We start from the raw sequence: 12,611 nt of genomic DNA, 5'->3' as shown, positions 1-12,611 counted from the left end.
ATCGATTCGGAACTCCTACCAAAACGAGAGAGAGTAAATCGCTAAATCGATAGTGAAACATCGGATAGGTTCATATGAGGAAATCGACGTTTATCGGCCTCCGCGGCATCGCGCGAGAGTGCAACAAACGGACGTGACAGCAACTGAAACTCGATGCAAACGGGCACAAGGTAACAGAAAATCCCCGCGAACTTTTAATTAACATTCCTAGCTGCCCACGGGAGCTCTAATCAGCAACGGCTGCGATGCATTTGAAATCGAAAAGAGCATCCAGCATAGCCGTACGGAAACTAGTCTGATCGCTGTATGGGGAGACAAGATCTGTGTAAACCAGCTCCGTTACAGAGATTTCGGGATCCCACTGTGGACGCGCTAAACCGATTTTATTAGATCTGTTTTGTAATATCGGTTTAAGCTAATTCGAAATAATCGTGCAGTGTAGACGTACCCCTGGACTAGTTTTTGACAAGCACGGTCAAAGCATGGGAACTGAGAAGACGAAAGGCTGAATGTAAAGGTGCTCTTTCAAGAGAAAAGGTAGTTATTGGGGAGCTGTTTGGAGAAACAAGACTGACACTGGGGAATCTGAAGAAGCTAGTCTGCCTAGACCACTATCACATGATTGTAAAGTTTTTGGTAAGTTAGACATGTATAGGCTCTCTTTTTAAAATCCCTTTTCACTAAATGGTTTGTTTCTGCTATTAAGAATAAACAATACTTTGTTTTTTAAGAAGTCTGTCTGGCAACTGTACACAACTGGTTAGGAAGAACTTTAACACCTTTAATCTAGTGGCATGAGGAGGAAAAGTATGCTAGTGTGCTTAAAAGCTCTAGGAAGTACAATCTTGCACTCACCTCCACTCCCACCCCCCAGGCACACAGTTGCCAGGGTCAGTTTCTACAAACTTGATCTCAGATTTTCACATCTCTGTTTATTGACAAGCTTTAAGGGAAATCACATATAACACTATAGACAGCTATCTGTGTTCGGCTAAACGGCTTAAATTTTATGGATATAATGCCAAGATTTTCCTGTGATTGTAAACCAGGGGTAGGCAATTTATGGCACGCGTGCCGAAGGCGGCACACAAGCTGATTTTCGGTGGCACTCACGCTACCCAGGTCCTGGCCACTGGTCTGGGGGCTCTGCATTTTAATTTAATTTTAAATGAAGCTTTTTAAACATTATAAAAACCTTATTTGCTTTACATACAACAATAGTTTAGTTATATATTATACACTTATAGGAAGAGACCTTCTAAAAACATTAAAATGTATTACTGGCACGCAAAACCTTAAATTAGAGTGAATAAATGAAGACTCGGCACACCACTTCTGAAAGGTTGCTGACCCCTGTTCTAAACTCTTTGGGGCCAGGACAGTGTCTTTGTATTCCAGTCCTGACTGGGACCTCCAAGTGCTTCTCTATTTAAAAAGCTCCAGGTAGCTTTAAGAAATCAAATCTCTTATGTGACTCTGGGATAAGAATTATTATGGTGGCAGAGGCTTGAGGTGTGATTGGTTTCAGTGCTGATCTGTAGGAATGGTTAGTTCCTTTGAAATGGACAGATTAAAGCACACTAGGGAACTTTTGGTGTACAACAGCAGCAGGATCCACATGGACGGTTCAAGTTGGGCAGACTAGTGCAAGGCAATTTTACACCCCAGCGTACTGTAGACTAACTGTTCATATTCCTTTCATATAGACAAGGCCTCAGTTATGTGGCTGCTCAAGCTTATTACTGAATACCATGTCAAATCGACTGCTGATTTTAGAATAGCTGCCATAGATGCAGGATTGTTGCAGGTGAGATGTCCTCTGGAACTATACAAAAATGCTTCAGCAGCTGATTTCACTCCATCTGTTGCTGCTGTTGCCCATCTTTATATTTGAAACCTTGCATTTTTGTGTGTTTCTTCAAGTTTAATTTATCTTTGCACAAGAAAAGGAATGAAATGCTGCTGTGTGGTGGTAAAAAATGAATGTCAGATTTTCCTCCAGAAACAAACTGTTTTTTGTCCTGGGAAGGCATACAAATGTGTTTTTCTTTGCACTGAAGACGCTAAGCAGATTCTTTTACCTTTTTTTATTTTATTTTTTGGACTAGGCAATGTGTCTGTTCTTGCAACTAATAATGGTGCTTTCTTTTCTTTCTACTTTTTTAACCTGGGAAAATGACTTTGCTATATTAAGTGTTCTTGCAGTTTTTAAAAAGGCCGACATGATAGTGTCCACATATGAGGCAAGATGGTTCTATAATGTTCAAGCAAAGTTAACACCGGCAAACGAAGAAACAATCAAAATCCATAATATCCTAAAAAGCAAGGCTCTTAAAATAGTCCACAGAAACTGGGAGATAGGGGGAGAAGGAGGGAAAAAATAGACATGGCCAAGCTTAATTCTTATATTAGATTAATGTAGTCAGTACAACATTGCTGCTGTTGTCAGCCAAGAATTTGGCCCTGACTACGTTAAGAAACTACTGATGGAGTTAAACCAGTGCAAATCTTAATGTAGAGAAGACCGAGGAGTGGAAAGGAGACACTTTTTATAGAAACAATCATTCAAGGCTAAACATGCCCTTTAATTTATTGCTGTATTAGTGTGTGAAATTGCAGCCATCTTGGGTGAAAGTGTTCTGTTAGGGACACAGTTCGCACTGTGTATGTGGACACATATACAAAGGCATAAAATACAATGGGAAATAAGACTCTTCTGACATGTAATTCCCTGTGGTTAGGGCCCAGAGTATTGCATGGCTGCAGAACACTTCCCATGCTGCAGATTTATGCTCCAGAATAATAATCAACTTCTGTTCCTTACTGTTGTGAAGAAACGGTTCTGTTCACATGTTCAGGTTTAACTGATGTAATGTTTTCTATCTGAATTTGCAGGACGTTTGCAGCAATTGTTCTGAAAGGGTTGAATTGTCCGCATTCATCTGAGTGTTTTTGATGCTGAAACCTAAAGATGATGATTGAAATGGCCCTGTTAACTATGTCACTACTGATAAACTTGCAGAAACACCCTATTAATATGCTTATTCCCCTATTTCAAACTGACCACTGAACTGCCAGAAGCCCCAACAATTTGGTTCACAGGTAACTAATCCCCCAGTAGTTTCTACAATGCAGTTACATATTTTTCAATACCAAATGCCACTTTCATAAACATAGTGTGGTGTACAATAACAAACTGATTACTGTACTAATTGTATTCACTTGTGTTCATTTTTGTATTTAATGAACTCTCTGTGACATATTAGGGGTCACAGAGAGTTCTTGGACCAATGGGGTGTGTCACCCTGCCCTGCAATCGTGAGTGCCTTACAATGCCTTGCTGAAGTAGCTCCCACCCAGGCCGCTCAAAAACAGCTTTCTGGCATGTTACATACATACTCAGGGTGTGGCTAACTGCAGCTTGCCAGCTATGTCCTGGTTCTCCCAGCCTGGGTTATACTGCAGGTTGATCACAGTGCTTCCCTAGTCCCAGATGTTCCCTCAGAAATGTATGCCGTCTACTGCTTAGCCCTCTCCTGGACTCTACAAATATATATTAAGTCTGTTATTCCCTTGAGGGAATAATATGCCAGTTCATTACCTTAAATAGTTACCCAGATACTTCAACTTAAACTCACTGGATTAGATAAAACGCAAAAAAGATTTAATAACTACAAAGAGATTTTAAGTGAGTACAAATAATCAGGCATACAAGTCAGAAATGGTTACAAGAAAAAATAAAGAGAAAACACTTGCTAGTATCTACTTAAACTGTCTTAGTTGCAAAGCAGACTTTCTGATCACATGCTCGAGCAGATTACTGACCAAAACTTTCAGGTCAGGGCCCCTTCCCCCAAAGTACAATGGCTGTTTCCTTTTGTCTTCTCAGGTGTAGAGGAAGCAATGAGCAGGGGTACAGAGAGGGTTGCCTTTTGGTGGTTGTCCCTTTTTATAGTTTCAGTCCCCCTCTTGAAAATAATTTCTATCTGAGACCCAGGAAACAAAGGATCTATGTGGAAGGATATTCTCTGCTGGGTTTTTTACACCTGTTTGGACTGTCTTTGTTTTCCTTCCCTGCTTGATGACTCTGTTTACTGCTAAAATGCAAATTCAGGCAAACACACATTCCTTCCTTTGTTTAGAGGAGACCTGACTTCTGCCTGGGTGTGCTGTGGGGTTTGGAACATGTGTTAATAACATCATACAGGAGGAATCTTATAACTTCACATACAGTGTTACCACACATATTTTACCAGGACAATACTGACCAGCAAGTTATGAGTTGTCAAATGATACCTTACAAGGCATACTTTATACAAAGTTTACTACAATAGTGTGGAGAGTGTGAATACAGGAGTATATTCCATCACAATCTCCATTTGTAAATGTATCTGAAGCTGATTGAGAATTCCCAGATTTTTTACCTGAGTGGTGCAGAATTTAGTTGTAGGTTGACCTTGCCTGTGCTGAGCAGTGAATTATGCTGACAGTTGAGCCTCCTTTCCTCTCCTCAAACAAACATTTTGGGCAGAAAGATCTATGCACATCACCTTTGGCATACCTGACCAGGGGCTGCGCATGGGCCACTTTGCTGATCTAGGGGAAGCCTAATTTCTTATCTGTCCAAATATGAAACCTTTAAGGCAGGTGTATTTCCTACATAGTTTATCCAATACCACTTCAGTGACTCCTTTGCTTGTCCTCTTCACTTCGGGTGTGGGAAAAAGCAGTGGTGTTTCTGTTGGAGGTCTGAGTCGATGGAAAGGAATTCACAACAGCCCTAGATAGAGGAAGGGAAGAAGTGGAGTCTCTCTTCTGGCTGTAGTAGCACTAATAAGGGTCGGGGAGGCACTGAGGGTGAAAAGTTTGTCAAGACAAGGTTGAAAGGGCAGTGAATTAGAGGAGTAGGTTCCCTCCATTTTAATGTATATATTTTAAAAGTGATGTTTTTAATTACTTTTAGTCTGTGTGACAAAGTTCCTCCTTTACCTTGGTGGGTCCTGCGCTTATTGGCGGATTTGCTCACCTCAGTGATCTTCCCCTCGGGTGGAACCCCCAGTCTGGGTCAGCTCCTCCTGTGTCTGATCAGGAGTTGGGAGGTTTGGGGGGAACCCGGGCCCGCCCTCTACTCTGGGTTCCAGCCCCAGGGCCCTGTGGATTGCAGCTGTCTATAGTGCCTCCTGTAACAGCTGCATGACAGCTACAACTCCCTGGGCTACTTCCCCATGGCCTCCTCCAAACACCTTCTTTATCCTCACCACAGGACCTTCCTCCTGGTGTCTGATAACGCTTGTCCTCCTCAATCCTCCAGCAGTACACTCTCTCACTCTCAGCTCCTTGCCTTCTTGCTCCCAGCTCCTCACACACGCTCCTTCTCCTCTGGCTCCTCTCTGCCTGACTGGAGTGAGCTCCTTTTTAAACCCAGGTGCCCTGATTAGCCTGCCTTGATTGGCTGCAGGTGTTCTAATTAAAGTAGCTATCTCCACTGCCTTCTAGAAAGATCTTAATTGGCCTCAGGTGCCTTGATTATCCTGGAGCAACTGCCATTTGGTTACCATGGTACCAGGGATTTGTTTAGCCTGGGGCTAACATACCTGTTCCTCAGTACTTTACTGTAGCCATCTGGCCTTGCCCCATCACAACTGTTAAGTGTAAAGTCTAGACGGATTGTTCTGCTAATATTAATGTGTATGTTTGTATTGCATTAAGTGTATTATAAAATAAACACGTTATCCATATGCATTGTCTCACTTTTTTTTCAGATTTAAGCTTTATTTTGATCAACATTACAGTCTCTTTGCTGACATTTTAAATCTTTTTCTTGCTTTCCCCTCTAATGGGTCACTACTAGTGTTTAAAAAAAAAAAATGCGCACACACACAAAGACTTCTCTGAGTTGAGAATCTGTGTACTATTTCTACTGAAAGCTCTGGATTTTTTTTTTTAAATATCAGTTTCAAACTTTTTTGTTGAAGTACAGTGGGGCAGATTTTACCAATCTAGTAGTAAGAGCACTTAGCTAAATTAAATAAAAAGTAATAAAAAAATCAGATCAAGTTATAATGTTGTGTAATCCAAAACTTCCTAGTGTTTTTCCACTGGGTGTATAAACATCCAGGGTTTCCTAAGTGATCGTCTTGGCCTGGTTTTTTTTAGCTAAAGTCTCATTCTCAGAAATCTGTCTCCCACTCTCCTTCTGCAGTTCTTCCAGACTTTCCTCCTCCTGGATTGTATCATCGGCTAAATTTTGCAGCAAAGACTCTTATACCAGCTGGGAAAACTTGGGTGGAGCAGTTTGGCAAGTCATACAGTTGCTTCCTGTTGTTGGACTGAAGGGGCAGTGCCTGCTCTAAATTACCTGCTTGCTGCTTTTGCACAAAATTAAAATATAAAAATCAACCTTCCCATGTTTTCTCTATTACACCATTTTATGAACATGCTTTCTTAGTCAGGATCTTGGGTGCTGATCTGAATAGGTGTCTTCATGCATTTAATTTTCAGCTGCTTATTACAGATACATACATAAGCTACTGTTAACATGGCCAATGATATCACCAGTCTTTGTGAAGCACAGTAAATTTCCCCCATACTAATTTCCCCCTACTGTTACTCTCACCACCTTGTCAACTGTTTGAAATGGGCCACTCTTATTACCACTACAAAAGTTATTTTCCTCCCTTGGTATCCTACTGTTAATTGAATTGTTTTGTTAGACTGACCTCGCACTTGGTAAGGCAACTCCCATCTTTCCATGTATTTATACCTGCTCCTGTATTTTCCACTCCATGCATCTGATGAAGTGGGTTCTAGCCCACAAAAGCTTATACCCAAATACATTTGTTGGTCTCTAAGGTGTGTTGTTTTTCCTGATACAGACTAACACAGCTGCCACACTGAAACCATTAACTTTTTTCACGTCTAGCCCATAAATGTGAAATATTCTCTTTAGTGTCTTGTGTTAATTCTGTGTAGCCTTTTTTCAGCAAGGTAGAACCTGTGTTCAGGTCCACCTAGCTGCTTGTGTACTTTTAGGTATAAAGCTGCAATCAAAGTCAGCCTTATTCCAAGCAACTTTAAGTATGCTTCAGCTCTGACATTAAATTCTGCATTATTTAATTATTCATGACATTCCCTCCAAAAAAGAGTGCTTTCCATGTTCATTCACTCAGACATATCCTTAGTATGCTGCAAAAAGTGTAGGATCAAAGCAGAATTTTTTTTTTGTACTGTTTGGCCCATGTTAAAAACTAGTTCTTTCCTGTGCTTGAGCAGATGTTAAGAATGATTAGGCAAATGATAAAAGGCCGTTAAACCTAGTTTTGTTTAAGTTAAGCTCTGAAATGAGAAGTTTGTGTGGTTTTTTTCTAAATTTATATAAGTGTGGCTTTTATCCCTGGTGTAGTGTGGACCCACCCATTTCTATTTCCAGGCAGAGCACTCTGTAGTATTTTAGTTCCTTTGCTTCATTGGACACTATTCTTGCTTATTCTGAAGCAGTTGCGGTAAGCTTTTCAGTGTTGATGGTGTCTTTGCCTTCAATCAGGAATGCCCAGTGTATTTAGTTTAAAAAGTTCTCCTCTTTAAAAGTAGTGTGGATAAATAAGACTCAATGTACTTTTTGTGTTCTATTTTATATCGGGCATGTCACATAATGGCTTTCACAACCATGATAACCCTCCTTGAACCATGGATGCAAAGCTTTCTTTTATCTTCTATATCAGTCCAGACATCAGATCTACAGGATGATATTTCTTAACTAATCTGATAAAGAACACTTAGCTCTGAAAACTGAAGCAACATCTCCTTCGTGTACCAAGAGTGGACTGGCACAGCCCGTTTAATTTTTAGAACTGTTATACTGACCACTGGGGTCTTGTTTTTTGTGGCAGGTACTTTGATCTTGATAGCACTCGGGGACCTCAGCATTAATGTGGTTAGCTCTGATTCTGATGGGGCATTTTATATTTAGCTGCTGGTCTCCTATAGTAGCTTTCAGATGGAGATATTAAAGAACGCATACCCTTGTGCTTCTGTAATCCCCAAAAGAGCACAGGGGAAGGGTGTGAGAGAGAAAAGAGCATTGGCAGGTCTCAGCAGGAGTAGGGTTTGGAATTGCCAGCAGCTGGTTGCTGCAATGGAATGCTAAAACTTATTTTTAAAGTAGTGAGATAGCTAGTAAAAACAAAAGGTTCATAAAAATCAGTGGGTAGCTTAATTTAGACGTGCATCCGTAGAGAAGTTAAGGAACAGCTAAAAAATATCCATTTGGGGGTAAACCTTTCTGATCTTTCTCCTAACAAGTTATAGTATGGTACAGTTGTTTTTAATTGCCATCAAATGGATCAGTAATCATCAGAACTAAAGTCACCTCCAACTTCATGTATTTTTAATGCTGGTGTAAATTTGCATGCACCTAAAACCCTTCAGGCCTCTCATTATCTCTGACTGGTCATTTGTTAAGTGTTTAGTCAGTTCCCAGTTCTCTCCATGTCACTCTCTTCTCAGTGAGGTGTTTCCTGTCGTCATGACAGCTGGCAGAGGACCAGATCTTTGCTCTGAGCCTGGGCTTAGGACTGCACATCAGGAGGAACTTCCTAGCTTTCTCTGCCTCAAGGTGGCACACGCAGCAAACTCCAGGTCATACTTTATAGCAGAGCTTTCACAGCATTTTTTGAAAGATTTAAGTAAATTGTCTCAGTTTCTTCCTTAGCAATTTTTGAGGAGGAAAAACTGTGATGGAGAACTAAAAGGGGGATAAAAAAACCTGTGGGCTTTGAGGCAGGTCTGAAAGACATCATTAACTCATCTTTCCTCCTCAAATGGCTGGCAGACAGCAGGCTGCAGGAAACCAGCTTTCAGCTTGAATGTGGGCAAAGGTCTGTGCCAAGACAGTTAAGTGGAGCACAGTAAAATTGCCTGCCATAGAGTGTGTGACTGAGGCCTGTACTGAGATGGTAGAGCAGGCCACGTGAAAACTGCATTCACCGAATCTTGATGGCAGGCAAAGTTCACTTGTAGCAATCCAAAGGAAAAAAATTCCTCCCCCCAGCTAGCATATAGGCAAGATCCATGTTAAGATTATAGAGAGAGCCACAAAACATCCCTCTTCTTGTAAGCTTTTTTAAATTTGCAAGTCCTCAACAGCCATGAGAAGCATCAGCTCCTGTGACTTTTCTGATGCTAGTGAGTCACTTGTCTCCAATGGTTGAAGCTCACTCATCAGTCTTTGCATTCAGTCCTCACTCACCTTGGACTCAAGAGCAGGAGGCGTGGTGTAAAATTATTAACATCCTCTTCCTTGAGAGGAAGACTGACCTACCTTTCCACTTCCACATTCCAGGGAGATCCCACAGTAGGTCAGAAAGTGGCTACCCTTTTCCTTGGGGAGAGCAACAGGATACATACCTGCAAGGTGTCCTTTCAGTCTCTCAAGTAACATGTTTCCCACCCTTCTCTCTTTTTCTCTCAGGGGTTTGGACCAGGGACTGGTGAAGGATATTGCTCAGAATCAGCTGTGAGAGGAACAACAAACAGTCTTAAAACCTCTCTAAAAAGGAGACATCTCTAAAACTCAAGCTTTGAGCCAAGATACTGCAGACTCACAACTAAACTTAATCCTTTAAGCACAAATGAGACTATAACTTCATAGATACTTGTATATCTTTAGATATGTCTTTAGAAAGTGAAATGCCAGATCTTGTGTGTGTGCATGCACCGCGCCGAATCTGAATATAAAAAGCCTTGAGAACCTTTTTGTGTTGCAAGGGGCCCATCAACAGTCGTTAAAAACCTTTAGAAACATGGTTTTGAGTGAACAAGGGAAGTGACTGTTACAGTCCTCAAACTCCAGCATCAAAGTTATTACCCCAGGCTGTCTCTGTTTCAAAAGATACTGAGGTGATGTCTGATTAGCCAACCTTAGAACACCTCTCAAGAGTCTTTCAATCAGCTCCTGGGCTAGGTGGTCTGTGTGGATACCTGGCCCAGTTCTCACTTTGCTTCCAGCCAACAATTGCAGCAAATTGGTGTATGAAGATCTTGGCTCAGATCCAGTGTTTATTTCTTGGGGCTAGCTGGTAATCAAAACAGATACCATACCCCATGTAGGGGGAACATATCTCGACTCGAGTGTGACTTGGGAGGTTGGGGAGATTGTACCCCATAGTACTGTCCTTTTAATTTCATAACTGCTCCTTTAAATAGATCTTGCTGGTTTAGTACCTGACTGGTTTTGTTGTTAGGAAATTTCCTTCAGTGAAATACAATTGAAGTGTAGTAAGAGTTCAGTAAGTGCTCCTCTAAAAGCATTTGGTGTGCTGAGTGTCCACCACAGTGCCATGGAGGTATTGGCATACAGCAGCGGTTCTCATAGTTAGCAACCCAAGGACCCCCATTTTGGTTTAAAATTTTTGGTGGACTCCCAAGTCCTGCCACTCAACCCCAAGCCCTTCCCTCAAGGCTCCCTATCACCCCACCTCTTCCTGCCTCTGCTCCACCCCTGCCCCATCTTTTTCTGCCCCTTTCCCCTGAGCGTGCTCCATCCCTGCTCCTCCTCCTCTTCCCTCCCAGCACCTCCTGCAGCTGTTCCCCAGTATGCAGTAGATGCTGGGAGAGAAGGGGAGGAATCGATCAGCAGGGCCTGCAGATCCCTGGAATACTCTTGTGGACCCCCAGGTCCAAAGACCTCAGTTTGAGAAATGCTGGCATACAGCATTTAAGAAATTTCCATTAAAAAGTTACAGTAGCCTCTATTTGTTAAGAGTATTCTTTTGCATACATTTTCTATGATGATTAGTGCGGTAGAGTGAAATGGAGCTAATTTATTCCTATAAACAGTACAATGATTTAATCTGCCAATTTTCATTTGTTTTCAAATCTATTAGATTTAATTTGAATTTTAAGTGCAAAATGTTGTCATCCTCTTACCATAGTTCTGTACATACTTTCACCATCACAAGTTATTATTTAAAACAGCTGACTTGAGTCAGTTAAAACAGGTGGCCACTGTATAAAGTATGTACATCTGATCAACTTAGACTTGTAGCACAACAGAACATTTGATAGGTCAAGGCAGAGGAGGAAACAAGTGAAAGGAAAACAGTATCTGTAAAGTAAAACAGTTAATGCCCCTTATGTATCTCCTCTTCTCCACCATAACTTGCATGTGAATTTTTAATCTGAAGTTTTTGCAGTAACATTTATACAAGAGGAAATTCCTCATGCAGTGATAAACACCACTGAGCTGACACTTCTGCTCATTACACAGTCTTGCCCACTCCTCTTATGTCTACACTGCAGTGTAAACCCAGGCTCAAGCCTAACCCCTCTTCTGTCTGCACACACATCATGCTAACCCAAGGTCCCAGGATCCCACAGGGGTAGAGAGTCCAAGCCTAAGTCAAGCTGGGATCCCAGCCTCTAACCCTATTGCTTTGCAGGGTAGATACAGCCCCACTTGATTTGTACCCTGGGAGTCTGCCAAAAATATTCTCTAATCCTGTGGGTTGACTTTGTCTTCTGGACAGTCAAGTTTTCCCATAGTGCACCACAAAAGGGCTAGAGCAGCCACATTTTTTGTAGGGCTAAGAACTCTGGGAAATGGGTGGTTGGACTTGGGCCTACATAATACTGTGTCGATGCTGGAACCTGAGGTTGGGACCCAGGATTCAACAATTCCTAATCTGGGGTTACAAATAAATGCGGACAATCAGCCCCAGGTTAACAAGCGCAGAGTCTGCTAACTAGAATTTTACTAACTCCAGGCTTAGATAGCAAGGTATAGGTACCCTTGCACATTTAAGGTATGAGGTTATTGGGTGGAACCACCTACCTTGTGACTGTGGTGAGGCTCTGCCCTGTGTCTGCATATACGCACGTGTTGTCATCTGGTGATTCTCATTAAATACCTTATGAAATGGGATTTTTGTAATAGTGAGAGAGACAAGAGTAGCGGGTAATGTCTTTTACTAGACCAACTTCTGTTGGCAAAAGAGACACTTTTGAGCTCCACACAGTTGAGATACATTTTTAATGTTAATGAGTTTGAGAAACCTCTCAAGTGGCAAAACTATTCCAGGTCTCTCCCCAAAGAGAATAAATGTTCCACCCTCCCACATGTGTGCATTTTTCTAGCCATAATGAAGAAATTAAAAGGGTTCCAGTAGTTCGTTCGTTCATTATTTAGTACAAAATATTTTCCAAGCTTACAGTATTTTGGGGGAAAACATGTCACTTCCACCATTTGTGTCATAACATCTTGCTCCTTTCACAGGTGGTAAAATAACACATATCTAGAGACATTTATTTTCAATTTATGTAACCGATAGTATTCCAGGAGTCACGCAGGGCAGCTCTGTAGTTCACAGCCACCACAGAAGGGTGGGTTGAACAGGAAAGGAAGCAAAGCAGTGTAATCAGAGACACTGTAGATCCTGTGATTTATGCAGGGCAGATTGTCCAGGACTGGGTTGCTGGAAGATAATTTTCTCTGCAGTGTGCAAGTGTGACTTCAGAGCTGCGTGTTTCAAACTAGCCTCCTACAAAAAATAAACCTTTTAAAAGATTTTGTAATTATCATGTGTCCCCCTCCACACAGCTGTCTTCAGCTTGAT

The 12,611-nt window shown here is 41.6% G+C and overlaps 1 protein-coding gene across 5 annotated transcripts in view; it reads left to right on the top strand.

Moving 5' to 3' along the window:
* Positions 1 to 12,611, top strand: part of MOB2 (MOB kinase activator 2) — a 163,151-nt gene that overhangs the window by 74,672 nt on the left and 75,868 nt on the right. Inside the window, exon 2 of one of the 5 annotated variants that reach the window (XM_075065091.1) lies at positions 1,707 to 1,807. The exons of 3 other annotated variants lie outside the window; for them this stretch is intronic. In XM_075065091.1, the coding sequence (XP_074921192.1) occupies positions 1,791 to 1,807 (17 nt within the window). In that variant the 5' untranslated portion in view covers positions 1,707 to 1,790. Of the gene's footprint in view, positions 1 to 1,706; positions 1,808 to 12,611 lie in introns of those variants that run through there. One more of the 5 variants, XM_032770816.2, reaches the window with a different exon arrangement.

The sequence above is a fragment of the Chelonoidis abingdonii genome, chromosome 4, assembly GCF_003597395.2.
Source record: "Chelonoidis abingdonii isolate Lonesome George chromosome 4, CheloAbing_2.0, whole genome shotgun sequence".
In the NCBI taxonomy this organism is placed as follows: Eukaryota; Metazoa; Chordata; order Testudines; family Testudinidae; genus Chelonoidis; species Chelonoidis abingdonii.
Note: the sequence above shows the minus strand (reverse complement) of the source record. Positions and strands in the feature narration are given on the sequence as shown.